The sequence below is a fragment of the Macrobrachium rosenbergii genome, chromosome 5 (assembly GCF_040412425.1).
Source record: "Macrobrachium rosenbergii isolate ZJJX-2024 chromosome 5, ASM4041242v1, whole genome shotgun sequence".
NCBI classification, from domain to species: Eukaryota; Metazoa; Arthropoda; class Malacostraca; order Decapoda; family Palaemonidae; genus Macrobrachium; species Macrobrachium rosenbergii.
This window is the reverse complement of record NC_089745.1, coordinates 67000312-67016066: the sequence shown is the minus strand read 5'-3', so window position 1 is coordinate 67016066 and position 15755 is coordinate 67000312. Positions and strand designations below refer to the sequence as shown.

Sequence of the window (15755 nt, the reverse complement as noted above, 5' to 3'; positions counted from 1 at the left end):
CTACATTTCCTGTCTGTAAATAATCTTTAATTTTCAATATGGTATGCAATGTAAATTAAAAGCTCATGTAATTAACAAGATTTAATAATGTTACCTTATTTGTCAAATAACGCTTGCTGGCCACACTTGGAAGCTTTAAAACTAATTCTAACGCCTCCATGACACTCAGATTCCCTTGAAGTTTCAGTGGTGCTATGTTTGCACGAGACTTAGTCCAATGGAATTTCTGTGGAATACAAAAATTGAACTTGATAAGGCTATGGTTAGCATATACATAACTTACTCCTTATCAGAGAAATCTGTAGCAGAATTTGGCTAACAATGCTTACCACATTTACATGATCATTAGCGATACAGTTGTGTAACATAATCTAGTTGAAAACACCTTACTAGTAGCTTATGAAAATATGTTTTAAAAAAACTTGAAGAAAAATTATTAATATATAGGGAATTGTAATTCTTCATATTACTTGACCTTCATAATCAGATCAATTAGAAAGGAAAACCTGATTTAAAAACATTAACTGGTGTTCATGATGATTATTTGGTAAGAAAGAGCTTTCTCTGCTGTAATAGTACAGGCAAAAGTTGGTGTTGTGATGGGCTCACCTTTAGGCATGCTTTTTGCCCAATTTCGTATGGGTACAATAGAAGAGTGGGTTTACTCCAACATACAAAAACCCGCACATCTAAACACGCTGTATTGATGATATACAGTGGAACCCCGGTCTCCGACCGTACCGAAACTCGACAAAATTTCCGACACGAAATGCCGAAGTAAACTTTGCGCCGGTTCCCGAACAACAAACCGGAATCCGACCAATCCGACCCGTTGACAAACATATGATGTTTGTAAACAAAAGTGTTTTTAACGCCGCCGCTAGTTGGCGTTGTTGGTATGTTCTTCCCATTTAAAAGCACTTACAGTAGACTCTGAATGGAATTTACCATAAATTAATAAAATCCTGAACGCTGTGGGCTGTTTATGTAATTACAGTAGTACGCGACACCAGGATGGCGCTCTGGTTTGTTTACATTCGCGCTTGATGCTGCGATGCCATGTAACAGACGCTTTTTCTTAATTTTTATAACAGACTCTAAGTAATTCGGCTTATTTTTAATATTGTTTTATTAATTTAATGTAATGACCAGGCTTGTTTTTCATTGTATTTATCATTAACAACAGTTTTTGTGCGCAATATGGGCTGCCTAGCCTAGCCTGCAGCGCTCAGTCTACCACTGGTAGGCCAATTTTTGATACAGTATGCATTTAAAACTGTAAGAAGACTTCAATAAGGTAAGTTATTTAACTCTGAACTTATTTAATTGTAATGTGTGTAGTGTTTTGTATAAAAGACAAGGTTGGAGTAGTGACTGGTGGTCAGACGATTAATCCATTTTCAGTTATTTCTTATGGTCGAAATTAATTCGAATTCGACAAAATCCTCGACATTCCTTCTAGAACGGATTAGCCGTCGGAAACCGAGGTACCACTGTATATGTACAGGCTGTGGACAAGAATGAAGTTGAAATGCTCTGCCATGCATTCCTAAAATGCAGCTCTTTAAACCACACACTTGAGTTCTTTAGTAATGGCCATCTCACCTTCCTTGATGTCCTTGTTTGCAAAACCAACGATGACCTGAAAACCTGTGTTTCCACAAAGGAGACTAACCTCATCCTCTGCCTTAATGGAGATAGTGAGTGTCCTTCAAGATATAAGAAAACCACCAATAAAGCCTTCGTAAAAAAGGCTTTAATGTACAGTACTGTTCTTGGCAGGGCACATACAAAGAACTAGACCACATCTTCATTATAAATAATGGATATTCTAACAAACAAATCATGGGACTGGTGATACAACAATTGTGATCAGCCACATCCCAATCCACAAAAAAGTGTTAGACTTTGTTATAAGGTAAGGATGTACTTTAAGTATCTAGAAAACAAACATGCCATTAAAAAAAATCATCACAGATAACGCCCTCACCACTGACATCAGCATTCAGCTGGATCTCATCATTTATTATCAAAACAGCCGAACAAGAAACCTCACAATGAAAAACAACATCGCCCCACTGATATGGATGCCCGCACTTGGGGAAAGGGGTGGGGGGCACTTGCCCCCCCCCGAAATCCTGGAAAAAATAGTGACTAACTTGAAAAATAATTTATTAAATTTAACTACATCACTTTGTTTTCCTTCCATTCTACAGTATATTCTTTCAGTTTAAGGAAATTAAGGGTATCCTTGTTATATTGTGTAATATTTGTATGCAGTATATAATTGCATTATTCTTTCAAGGAATGTTTGATTTCAGTTGGACAGTATATGGAACTATTAAAAAAAAAGTTATTATAACTTTCTGTATTTTTTCCTTTACTGCATCTTGCTTCATTAAAATTATTGGAATCGCAATTCCACTACATATAATTATGTATACTGTATATATATATATAAAAATATATATATATATTATATATACTGTATATATAATTGCTTTATTCATTAAAGAAATTCAGGCGCTGAGACTGTTTTTGGAATTAACCTGCTAGTTCAAAGGTCAAAAGTGTTTGTCTGCTTGTTACCAGAAATTATCCATGTATGTATCAAGATTTGCCGACCTTGGAAAATATGCTGCGGATGCCCATGCCCAACGATGAGAGATCCTCTGTAACACATGAACATGGTATAACAATTCAAGTGCCCAGTCCGTGGATGGCCAGCTCCTGTATTGGTATGACCACCATGAAACTTGCAAAAAGGAATTCTTGTCATGACCAAGAAGGCACCATAAAAAACCAGAGAGTTGTTCACCATACTAACATCACAAGGAATGTAATACTGTAGTGTGGAATACTGAAGTAACTGGAAAGGCCCCTGACCCAAGATGCCTACAGCTACTAGATTCATTCTTAATACAGCAGGAGAAGTCCTTATTGAATACCACACAAGAAGTGTTCCTCCTGCTTATCATCATTAGGCAGCCTATTGTTCATATAACTAATAAACCTGTTCCAGACACTGTGAGAAGCAACATTCCCAAATGAGAATCGCAGGATAATGTATGAGATTCTGCAAGCCGCCCAGTGACCAATCAGAATATTCACGGGGTATTACCTGATAATGATGCCACACACCAGCCCTGCTGCTCAGCAAGGCTGCAGCAGCGAGACCATCAACCGTAAGTTTTTGGTTATGAGGAAATCTTGCCAGCCAGTCAGCAGTCAGCATACATTCAACCCCCTGCTTACAATTTCATAAATATTGAGCCAGACTCACTACAAATGACTGTCTACTCTCATAGGTGTGATCATGCTCAGCGGAGCCTGAGTGAAGCGTGGCCTGGATCCACACTGAAGATGATTTTCTCATGAAGGTCAGTACCACAGAGGATGAACTCCATTTTTCAGTTACCATCATCGTTACTCTGTAACTGATATGGTGTATTCATCCAAAATAAAACTTCCCAAGTTTGCAAGTTAATGGCAGAATAATGTAACCCTGAAAATAACTATCAGAAGAACAGAGAAAACTATATAAATTAAATGCAGATGATGCAGCTTTCACTATTATTATTATTATTATTATTATTATTATTATTATTATTATTATTATTATTATTATTATTATTATTATTATTTACTGAAGCAGCTGAACCATTAGTTTACAAATCCAAAACTAGAAAAAACTTTTGGTGACCTGGCACATGCTTCTTTGGCTTGGTGGTTAATACTGGTCTGAGCTTACCCAAACTATTTATACTGACTTAATTAGTACTGTACTGTAATGGAAACAATTTTCCAATGAGTTAGCAATGATTCCCTTTTCTTTTTCTTTTTTGTGCTCATTATGCATTGTGAATTCTACTAGTGCTTCTAGTATATGGAACCAACAAATTGGTGAAGTTGTAAAGCTTCTTAGTGCAAATGGGACACCAGGTCCCAGACAGTAATGTTTCATTAAAACCCTGTTCTATGTACCTGTAGTACATGCAGTAATAACAGTTATGAATGGAAACATAAAATACATTGCAACATTATTTTGGAAATTATCAAGGCATTATTTTAAAATTTAATTTAAAAGAAAAGAAAATCATTTAAAACAAAAACAAGCTTTTGTTGTTATTAAAATGTACACAACTGTTATTTACCTTTTTTGGCATACTTCCCAAGACTAAATCTAATTCTAAATCAACTGGATTCATCTTGGTTGCTGGTTTTCCTGGGCACTCCAAAGAGGCATTGATGTCCAGTTTCTCTTCAATCAGTCGCACCTGTTTATTTTATTTGATGTTAGTGTGTATTCCAATGCTTCATTACATACTAGTGATTCACATATTTATTGCTAAGAATTCAAAATTAGAATCCTTATTTGTAGCTACACAGAAACAATCTCTAAATAACATCAAGACAGCATGATTGCAAGATTAACAAGCCACTCAACTTTCAAAAACTATTTTCAAAATTTAAAAGTAAGAGTTTGTTGTGATTAACTGTAGTAAGGACTGTTATGTAATTTCTTTAGTATGGATGCATTAACAAGCATAAAGAAAATTATAGATAATAATATGAAAGTAACATTACAGAAATCATAAAATAAATATTCAGATAAAGAAAACTACTCCAAAGTTTCATAAAATAACCAGGTTGCTATGTCAGATGCAATACATACAGTATTCAGCAAGTAACGATTACAAACTGCTCCTAGAGTACATAATATTTGGTAATTCCTAGTATCCATTCAATAACTCTTGACTGAATAACCACCAAATAATCAGATCTGAATACATCTCATGATTATTTAATAATCATTTAATGTAATAAAGAAATTTTTAAAAAATTACAAAAATTTAAAATTAAAGGAATACATAATGTAACATTATTAAGTACAAAAAAGTAAACTCATTCACATGTGTGTCTTTTGATTAGGTACATGTAGAACTTTTGAGTCGTAGCAATTGATGGTGTTTGAGAATAGTAAAAGGAGCATTAAGATGGTAATGAGCACCAAAATGGGAGATTTCTACCTACAAGTTTTTTCCACATTAGAACGTAAATAGAGCAGTACACTTATAAAAGGGATTTTGACAAAGGAAAAATCTATTTCTGGGGGAAGACCTGTGTCACCCAGTGAAATGGTTCCAATAGCACACATTTCTAAGTATAAATATTGCTAAATATACCAGAGAAAAAGCTATCCATAATGCCAGGGTTACTACCCTGGATCGATCACCACAATGGTGTCGGTATGCACAAGGGGTGAGTGGTAACCACTATCACAGGTCTTCATCCTATAGATTTCTCTATTCTCAAAGCCCCAAAATTGGAGGAGCCGCACCAACGGTTACCTCCCACTCGCTGCAACTACCGCCACGCCCGCCATCTTCATCCCAAAGATTAGCACCCTCCAAGCTTGGTATGCTACCCGGTGGGAAAGGAAGTATAGGGATGGGTCACTGGGTGACACAGGTCTTCCCCCAGAAATAGATTTTTCCTTTGTCAAAATCCCTTTTCTGGGCTCGACCTGTGTCACCCAGTGAAATAGTAACAGAGAATCAGCCATACAATAGCTTGGTGGTACCCTCCAAAGATTACCTTAATGGAGCTAAATAAAACTAAGAGAAAATTACTGTTTTAATAATCCCAAATTATAGGATCAAAAGGCATAATTAAAAACTATAAGGCACACAGTATAAAAATATAAAATAACCAACATCAAGACACTTAAGGCTAACAGATTATGATTTACAAAACAGGATATCCATGATACGGGCAGGAGTCAGGCTGTGAAGCAGACTTGACCTAGAGGCTAGAAAGCAGGGCAAGCAAGCGAGGCAGGCAGGCGAGAGAATATACCGATAGGTAATCAAGAATTACAAACAAAAAGGTAAAAACAAAAGTTACATAAACTAGTCTTGAGCTGGACCAGGAGGAACAATACTTCCTGCAGCTACTGTGGAATATTTAAGAGCCTCTAGGGACTTAAGATAGTGGCGTTTAAATACTGTTGGTGATTTCCAGCCCGTATACTTTTAAGGTCATCAAAGTTCATATTACGAAAATAATTAGCTGAGGTGGCCACCGCCTCAATATCATGTACCCGAGGTACTGAACTGGGTTTGCCTGTTTAATAAGATAAAGAATTTGTTGCCTGATGGCCTTTAAGGAAATGGTACCTCCATTTTCCTAACAAAAAGAGGGCCTGAGATTCTATTAGAAGTTCTATTTAAATAAGCTTTTAAAGTGTTAACTGGGCATAAAGACAGATCCTGTGGAAGGGGAATAATCTTCCAAGGAGACCATCTATTTTGTGGATCCTCATTCTTTGCTAGAAAACTGAGATCCGAGACAACAGAACTTCTCCTGACGGGAGGAAATCAACATGATTCGGTTCTCTAGAAAGAGCAGACAGTTCAGAAATTCTAGCCCCTGAGGCTAGGCTTACTAGGAATAACGTTTTCCTTAACAGACTTAGGTATGTACATAATTCGTTATCAGTGTCTGATGCCAATTCAAGTACGTCATTTAAGAACCAGGAAACCGTGTGTGGACGGGTTGCTGGTCTAAGACGAAGCGATGCTTTAGGAATTGAGACGAAAATATGAGTCTGTAAGGTTAATATTAAAGCCATGTAAAAATATTTTTCTTAAAGCTGATTTTGTTGTAGTAATAGTACTAGTGGCCAGTCCTTTCTCAAATAATGATCTGAAGAAAGAGATTGCTAGATTCATGGTCATTTTCTGAGCTTCAGATTCCCTTAGAAATAATGCTAACTTTTTAACTGCTGAGTCATACTGTCTGAGAGTAGATTCCCTCTTATCTGATTCTATGAACAGTGTATTAAGAGGGTCAATGTTAGCGTCTTTCTGAGCTGCAAACTTCATGAAGTCCATAAAGCTAGGGCATTCAGAATTCTTGAGGAAGCTGACACAGTCCAAGTTTGCACTACTTGTGCCAATCTCGGATTGGGGATCTGTTTGTGCCGGAGCTTCAACTCTAGTAGAAGAGGAAACCAACTGCTCTTCGGCCAGTTGGGTGCCACAAGTGCTACTTGACTTTTGAATGATCTGAGTTTGTGTAAAACTTTCATCAATAGGTTTATTGGTGGAAACAGATAGATCCTTTGCCATCTGTTCCAGTCGATTGACATCGCATCTGTGGAATGAGCTAGAGGGTCTAGATTGGGAGCAACGTAACACGGAAGCTTGTGGTTGCTCCCTGTGGCAAACAGGTCTACCTGGAGACCCGGTACCTGAAGACAAATCCACTCGAACGACGTCTTGTCCAAGGACCATTCCGACTCCAGCGGAGTTGTCCTGGATAGTGAATCTGCAATGACATTTCGAACACCTGCCAGGTGGGTAGCTGACAGGTGCCAAAGATGTTTCCTTGCCAGGAGAAAATTGCAATCATTACCTGATTGATATGGCTCGACTTGGAGCCCCCTCTGTTTAGGCAATGCACAACTACTGCACTGTCCAGCACCAGTCTGATGTGAATCCGTCTGGCTGGACGTAGTTTCTTTAATGTTAGAAATACTGCCATTGCCTCTAGAATGTTGATATGGAACTGGCGGAATACTGTCGACCATGTTTCTTGAACTTTCTTGTGTTGGGAGTATCCTCCCCATCCGCTTAGGGAAGCATCCGTATGGATCACTAGCGATGGAGGGGGAAATTGAAGAGGCACTGACCTTGCCAAACTCTTGACTGTCAACCATGGTTGAAGCCTCTTCCTCAATACCGGCGGGATTAGAGACATTTTGTCTCTTGTTTCTGCTGTTGGCTTGTTTCCGCCATACCCTGTTTATATCCTTCAGTCTGGCTTTTAGCAACAAGTCTGTTACTGAAGCGAACTGAAGAGAGCCCAGAACTCTTTCCTGGGTACGACGAGAGGCTCTTTTGTTCTTGAGGAACTGCCTGGTAGCTTTGGCTATTTCCTCCTTTGGCTGGCGGAAGTGACAGTTTGTGTGTTTAGGTCCCATTGATTCCCAACCACTGAAATTGAGCCGCCGGAACTAGACGGGATTTCTTCCTGTTTATTTGGAAACCCAAGTATTCCAGGAAGTTGATTACTGTGAATGTTGCTTTCCAACATTCCTTGACGTTGGATGCCCAAATTATCCAATCGTCCAGGTATGCGGCCAGCATAATTCCTTGGGCCTGTAGCTCTTGGACTACTGTCTCTGCCAGTTTGGTAAAAATTCTGGGCGCTATGTTGAGCCCGAATGGCATGACTCTGAACGAGTATGCTTGTTTTCCTAGTCTGAACCCTAGGTAAGGAGAGAAGTTTCTCGCAACCGGGACGTGATAATATGCGTCTGAAAGATCTATAGAGGTGGTGACGGCCCCACGGTGAAGTAGGGTCCGTGTGTATAAGTTGAGACGAGACAAGTCTAGAATTACTCTTTGCTTGTCTGAGTCTTTCTTCGACACTGAACAGACGGCCTTGAAATTTCAAGTGTCTGACTTTCTTTATTGCCTTCTTTTGCAGAAGGTCTTTGCAAAGTCCAGTAAGTCTTTGGATGGAGGTTGATGGAATCTGACTGGTAGAGGAGGCCCTTGCTCCAGCTCCATCCCAGACCTTTGAAATTATGCTGTGGGCCCATGGACTGAAGGTCCAATGGTCCCGGAAGAGATATAATCTCCCGCCTACCTGAGGAGGCTCATTGATTGGAAGAGGGCTTACTTCCTCTGCCTCCCGGCCTCCTCTTCCACGCGAGAGATCTGGACGCTGCTCTCTGCCTCTGTAGGCGGCTCTGGCTCTGCTACCCTTGCATGTCTATTGTAACCTCAAAATGCCCCTTGGCTTTCAAACGAGGCGTTGAAAGCTGGGGACGCCACGGCTGGCGGAGCAGAAGCTTGTTGAGCCGGCTGCATCAGTACGAACTGCTGCTGAGGCTGTGCCTTGATGTGGAAGGCTGGCCAATCTGTGAGACCAGTACCGCCTGAAGCACAGTTTGAGCCTGAGGTTTCCTATAGCTCTGGAATCTCCTGAACCTTTTCCTTTCCTTAGGTTGAGGTCCGGAGGTCTCAGAGGACTTCCTTTTGAAAGGAAGACCCCAGCGAGAGCGAAGGCTCTGGTTTGCTCTGGTTGCCTCTGCTAGGACATTATTGACCTCATCCTCTGGGAAGAGGTTAGGTCCCCAGATAGAACTCTTCATGAGCCTATTGGGCTCATGCCTGATGGTGGCGTCTGCAAAGATGTGCTTTCAGCAGTTCTGCCTCGCAACCACAAAGTCATAAAGGTCCGATTGGAAGGATGCCAATAACGACTTTGTTAAGACCTGAAACAGAGGTTTGTCAGTGTAAACTAATGCTGTTACCTCTGAGATGGTGACAGAATGCAGGGAGCGACTCAACCTACACCTAGCCTCATACTCCGCCTTCAGCAGAGCCTCTGGAATCCTGGGAAGGTGCTCGCTGAACAGGGTGGAGGCACACTCGGGATCGAGTTTCCCCACCGTGAACGTTGCCGGAGCTCCCAACCAACATTCCGAATCTTCGGGGAAGAGAAGGGAAGTGGGCTCTGTCTCCCGGAGTTGAGGCATAGGCTTGCCATCTATTCCAGCCTGAAGGGTCAGCTCTGCAATCTTAGTAGTGCAGGGGGTAGGGATGGAGTCACCTATGGAGAACATCGTGAAACTTCCCTTAAAGGGAGTAAGTTTCGTGTTCTCGCACTCCCAGTTGGTGAGAGCGCGCATCAGGGTGGATTGATCCTGGTCCCTAGGAAAGATGACCGTTTCCTTAGGGACCTTATCAGATCTAATCCAGGCTTCCTCAGTTAACCTGGCATAGCCTGGATAGGGAGGCACTAGGTCGGCTGGAAAGAACTCCAGTTCTTCCAGACGACGAGTGCCCAAACCCTCAATGGTCAGTGTGCCATTGTGCAGGGGAGCATGCAGGGCCAGTCGCCACGGGTTCCCCTTATCGAAGGGGGGCAGTCTGGAGGCATCCGGGACAACATGTGACAGCTGTACCGCTCCGGATTGAATGAATCCGGAGAGCAAGCTTTCCTGGGTCTGCATCCTTTGTGCCAATGACAGCACTGACTGTCCGGTGGTCTCTAAGCTTGTAACAAGCTGAGACGAGAGATCTTGTAGCCTAGCTTCAACCTTGGAGTCGATCCTCTGCATCAGCAGTTCGACAAAAGCCTCAGAGTCGAAGCTAGGCTGTGGGGGCTTAGCCTTTGAAACTTGGATCTCGACCCCTTAGACGGGGGAGTAGCCTTACTTGAGGACGTCACTGGTTTGGGAGCCAGTGACGACCTAGAGGGAGCTGGCGGAATAGACCTTTGAGGTCTAGAGGACTTTGGTAAGTCCTTCTTCTTTAGAGATTTCACCTTGGGGATAACAGACCGAGATCTGTCCCCAAGGTTAGCTGACTTCGGAAACCCCTGGAAGGAAGAGGAAGAAGAAGGTGAAATAAAGAGGGATCTATTCATACTATCCTCGCCTGCCTCACTTACCACCCTACCTTCTACCTGGTGGTCATCTACGCTCATAGGCTCGAGGTGGATGTTGATGGCCGCCACCTCTTCCGCCACCTCTCCGCACAGGTTGTCGTCTTGGGAGGGCTGCATCTCCTGTCTGATCCTCTCGATGAGTGGGGTGGCCAACTCCTTGGGTACTGCGGCGGAGATCCGGGCATTCGGGTAGAGGAGATTGCAGATCTCCGACAGCACGTAGGGGTGGCCAGACGCAACGTTTCTCCCAAAACCGCCGACCCAGGTCTTCAGGGTCGACAGCGAAGAGGCACGGATTGCTTGGTTTGACTGGAAGAGAAGGCAGGACTTGCTGAAAACATTCTCCAAATTTTTTGCATATATCCATATGAGCCATTAAAATCAAAAGGAGACTAAAGATTAGCAGACTCCTATCACTTATCGACTCATCTGATACGAGCGTAGCAAATTTCACAGCTGTCAGGGTGCCAAATGATGAGGTCTCCAGCATGCACCGCACAGCTAGAGTGCGAGCGGCACACCTCGTGCCCGCAGGGTTGCTGGAGAACGGCCGTACACCCCGGCTCCTGACAACGTACCATCTGTAAGTGGAATGACGGTACATGAGTATCATCAAGGCAAGACCCACCAGAACTAAGTCCAGCGGCAAAAGTCTACCTTAACATAGATTATGGATGATGATACATGAGTATCATCAAGGCTAAACCCACCGGAACTGAGTCCGGCAGCAAAAGTCTAATAAACAGATTTATGCTACAGAGTGGCTAACTACTATATATGTTGTAAACAAGTACTCTATGATACTCCGCCGTGATTTGTCACTGAAATCTCATTGTGTCACATAATATGGAAACGGCGTAATATGAGCGGAAAGAGTGTTCGCATATAGCCTAGCTCTCAATCGCCCAGGACAGAAACCATATAATGGAAACCGCCAAACATACCGTGAACCATACCCACCGGAGTGGTTAAATGGACAATAACAACGAAAGATCAGACTAGACCGGCGGAGACTTAAATTCTAACATATCGTAACTCTTTATTTGCTTCCACTGGACAGTGTTCGACACTCCAGCTACTAACTACTAAAAGTAATTAGAAGCGAGCTAACGAAACACCGCCCGTTAAGGGAAAGGTAGGTGAGTGGCAGAAACCCAGCGAACGGCGACCGGTCAGATGGGTAGCACCCTCTGAGAAGCCAAATATAACCTCCTTACAGGGGTGCCGAGCGCAAGCGATCAGCATTTCCCCTTAGGAGGATGTTGCCCAGGCAACGTCACCAAATTCTATACTCGTTCAGGTAAAAAAGGAGGGACTAGGCTATATACACGAAAAAGCAGGAGTTTAAACCTGCTGATCCTAACCTACCCTCCAAAACCAAACTTTTTGGCCTGGTCAGGAAGGCTAGGATTGAGCTCTACAGGTGGGGGAGAGAAAAACCTTCGTACTAACCCAGCCACACCCTCCAAAACCGAGGCATCTTGGTCAGGTGGCAAATTATGAATTGAGGAGCCCTCTCAATAATCTAACCTCACCCTCCAAAACCTATCGGCCTGGCCAGGTGGGCTAAGTGTGAATAAGGAACTCTCTCACTGGCCTAACCTCACCCTCCAAAACCTAACGGCCTGGTCAGGTGGGCTAAGTGTGAACGGGGAACTTCCTCACTAGCCTAACTTCCCCCTCCAAAACCGTAAAACGGCCTGGTCAGGGGAGCTAGGTAGCCTGAGCATCGTGTAAGAGCGCATGTCATGCCTAGCCTAGGTAGGCTAGGCTAGAAACTACCTTATATTAGAATTAAACTACCTAGTTATCTAAACAACAAAACATAAATAATGTCAACCACTCATGATGTGGGTTAGCCTAAATATATATATATAAATAAATAAATACATAAATGACACGGCAGCAGAGAAGGCCCAAAAAAACATTGGTACCAAGATGGCCTACCTCTGACGCCAAATCACATGCATAAACTAATCTAGGAATGGATATGCCATCCATCCTTATACATAACAGCTATAATCATGATAATAACAATACAGGCAGTCCCCGGTTTACGACGGGGTTCCGTTCTTGCGCGCAGTCGTAACCCGAAAATCGTCGTAAACAGGAAAATCGTCGAAAATCGTCAAAAATCATAAGAAAACCTTACTTTTAATGCTCTGGGTGCATTGAAAACGACGTAAACTGCATTATTATTGAGTTTTACATCAAAAAACCTTCAAATTATGATTATTCTGCCGTTTTGAAGCCAAATTTCTTCCGTCGGATCAGCGTACGACGCTGGCGTAACCCCGAACACGCGTCGTAAGCCGGGAAATAATTTCTGATGAATATATTTGAAAAGCCAGTAACCTCGAACGTCAGAAGTCGGAACCGTCGTAAACCGGGACTGCCTGTAACACTATCGAGAAGGCACCAACTCGCTGGTGGAGGAAGGAAACCGATAAAAAGACTCAAATTCTATGATCAGAAAAAGTTGAACCTAGCTCAGCCATGATACAAGGTTCCCTTGCCTCCTTACCAGCGACATGGTAAATTCTCCAAAATAAGCTCCAAACTGAATGGAGTATGAATAAAAACTAGCAGAATTCGTTCTGCTAATATAAATGCTGAGACTGAGGGTCGAAAACGTGAAAGAGGCAAACACAGCCCATGCTCGGCTGCATATCAGAACTATTTACACTGGTAAACATTATTTACGTACAGTTCAAAATACAGTGCCTCTTGCGTTAAAAAACCAACCAGAAACAGTATCAACTTAGGTGGTGGAAAATCCTCGATGGCAGACATGATCAAGCTGAAAAGGGGAACACAATTACCAAAAGAAAAATTTTACGGTGTTCACGTGTTCGTGCTAAGATTGGAATGAAGATGGCGGGCGTGAGCGGTAGTTGGCAGCGAGTGGGAGGTAACCGTTGGTGCGGCTCCTCCAATTTTGGGGCTTTGAGAATAGAGAAATCTATAGGATGAAGACCTGTGATAGTGGTTACCACTCACCCCCTTGTGCATACCGACACCATTGTGGTGATCGATCCAGGGGTAGTAACCTGGCATTATGGATAGCTTTTTCTCTGGTATATTTAGCAATATTTATACTTAGAAATGTGTGCTATTGGAACCATTTCACTGGGTGACACAGGTCGAACCCAGAAATACTGTACATAAATGTTACCTTCTGATCACCAGTGATAACGCCAACAGTATCAATGGGGCACCTCTCTCGTTCAGCGAGACATTGTAGATCACCAAGCTGATCATCAGGAACAAGAATGGCATTTGATTCTTGATACTCAGCTCCCCAGATTTCCAATGTTGACAGACTGGGATCTCCAACACTAAAAGACTTACTGTATATATCACCACCTGCACCCTCCATTAGTTCTTTCAACACATTTGCTGAGGAAGATTTCATCAAGAATTTTGTATGTAGAGAAAAAGTGCCCAGAATTACTAAAAAATGAAAAAGAAAAACTAAAGAAAAGTAACATGATGTAAAGATAATGGAAAGCAACTACAGGCTTAGAGGAACTCTGGATATAAAAAAGAAACACAATGAAGCTGGTAAATACAGGCTAAACATAATGTAAAAATTGAATAGTATTTCTTGGAGGAAAGCATTTGGATCCATAATAAAACATTGTATGCATTCAAATTTATAAGAGAGCTGTCAACTAGTAGAGTTCTCTAAGGAGACCACTAAGTCCCCAGAGAATTTTTTCCGTCCCTGCCCACCATAAACAAAGAAGCTCCAATTACTGATAATGGTAGAATGATATTTTCTTGTGGAAATTGAAGGGCAAGGAGTAACTTTCTGGGGAACAACATGCATGAACACAAAAGTGGCATTAAATTAGTACAATAATCTGTTCTTTTTAACTATGATGTAATAGTTGAGTAATGGTTTAGCTAATTAAAATGTCATAACTTCCTATGGTCATGTTCCCTGTTTTATCGAACTTCCAGTTTTCAGCAACTGATTTAGTTCATATTGTTCATATGTGTGTGAAGGCTGGTCAGATACTAAGTGGAATATCATGCTTGATGGACTGAAGGCAGTGTGCATTTAGACCTAGAGTGGATTAGTGGGCATATAATCAGTGGGTGAAGACTCCTAAGGATGCACATTATTGTACATGTAATTTTTCTGTGACTGTTTAAGGAACCTAGATGGAAAAGGCACATGAGAGACGAACAGATGCTTTACAGTACTGTCTCCTGAAAGGCACAAAACTTTACGATACACAAATAGCCTGTTGGAAGGATATTAAACCTTTTTGCTGGTAAACCACAACCTTTTGCCAAACAAATTAAAAAATTTTCCAAGACTATACAATCCCACACTCCAGGTAGGACCCAGCATCCTAGGTTAGGTTAGGTCAGGTTATGATGCAACCTTACAAATATCACTGCCACACACTTTGGCTAGAATCATGGGTGGGGTTCAGGCCGGCCAGGTGGAACACACTGTCTGAAGTTAGGTTACATTAGGTTAGGGTAAGGTAAGTCAGGATGCAACTTTGTGAATACCACTGCCATACTTTATGGCTAAAACTAATGGGGATTTCCAAGATATGAGAAGCAAACCCCCTCCCACCCACCATTCCCACCCCACCAGGTAGGACTCGGAGTCCTACATTAGCTTAGATTAGGATGCATTACTGATTGCACACACAATTCATCTAATTTTTCACTGCCTCTTTTGTTTGTTTGATTTTTTACATATTTTACCATTCTGGTTGGCGCAATTCACTCATTATTTTTCTGTAAAAGAAAACTATTGAGATGGTTATTTGTCTCTCCATCTGCACATTTTTGTCCACCCTCAGATCTTATAAACTATAGAAGTTAGAAGGCTGCAAATTGCTATATTGATCACCCACCCTCCAATCATCAAACATACCAAATTGCAGCCCTCGTAGTTTTGATTTTATTTAAGGTTAAGGTTAGCCATGATTGTGCCTCTGGCACCACTATAGGTGCCAACAACACAGGCCACCACAGGGCTGTGGCTGAAAGTTTCATGGGCTGCAGCTGAGACTTTCATGGGCCGTGGCTGAGAGTTTCATACAGTATTATACGCTGTACAGAAAACTCAATTGCGCCGAAGAAACTTTGGCAAATTTTTTGCTCGTTTTTGTTGTTCCCCCATTTTCATCCTGCTGCGGACAGACGCCCCCCCATTATTTAAATTGATGCCTAGGTTGAGCCTTGCACACTTTTCTTGCACTGTTTATTAACATAAATTTCCTCTTGCTTCACATACAGGTTAATCCAGTTGCAGTTGG

At 41.9% G+C, this 15755-nt stretch overlaps 1 protein-coding gene and 1 long non-coding RNA gene across 4 annotated transcripts in view; one reads left to right on the top strand and one right to left on the bottom strand.

Moving 5' to 3' along the window:
* Positions 1-15755, top strand: part of LOC136838874 (uncharacterized) — a 530691-nt gene that overhangs the window by 228922 nt on the left and 286014 nt on the right. The window lies entirely within an intron of this gene.
* The window catches only part of Pfas (phosphoribosylformylglycinamidine synthase), a 205416-nt gene that overhangs the window by 44844 nt on the left and 144817 nt on the right, over positions 1-15755 (bottom strand). For all 3 annotated transcript variants that reach the window (XM_067104532.1, XM_067104534.1, XM_067104533.1), the window contains exons 14-16: positions 13643-13866; positions 4155-4277; positions 95-226 (exon numbers count right to left, since the gene is read on the bottom strand). In XM_067104532.1, the coding sequence (XP_066960633.1) occupies positions 95-226; positions 4155-4277; positions 13643-13866 (479 nt within the window). The remainder of the gene's footprint in view (positions 1-94; positions 227-4154; positions 4278-13642; positions 13867-15755) is intronic.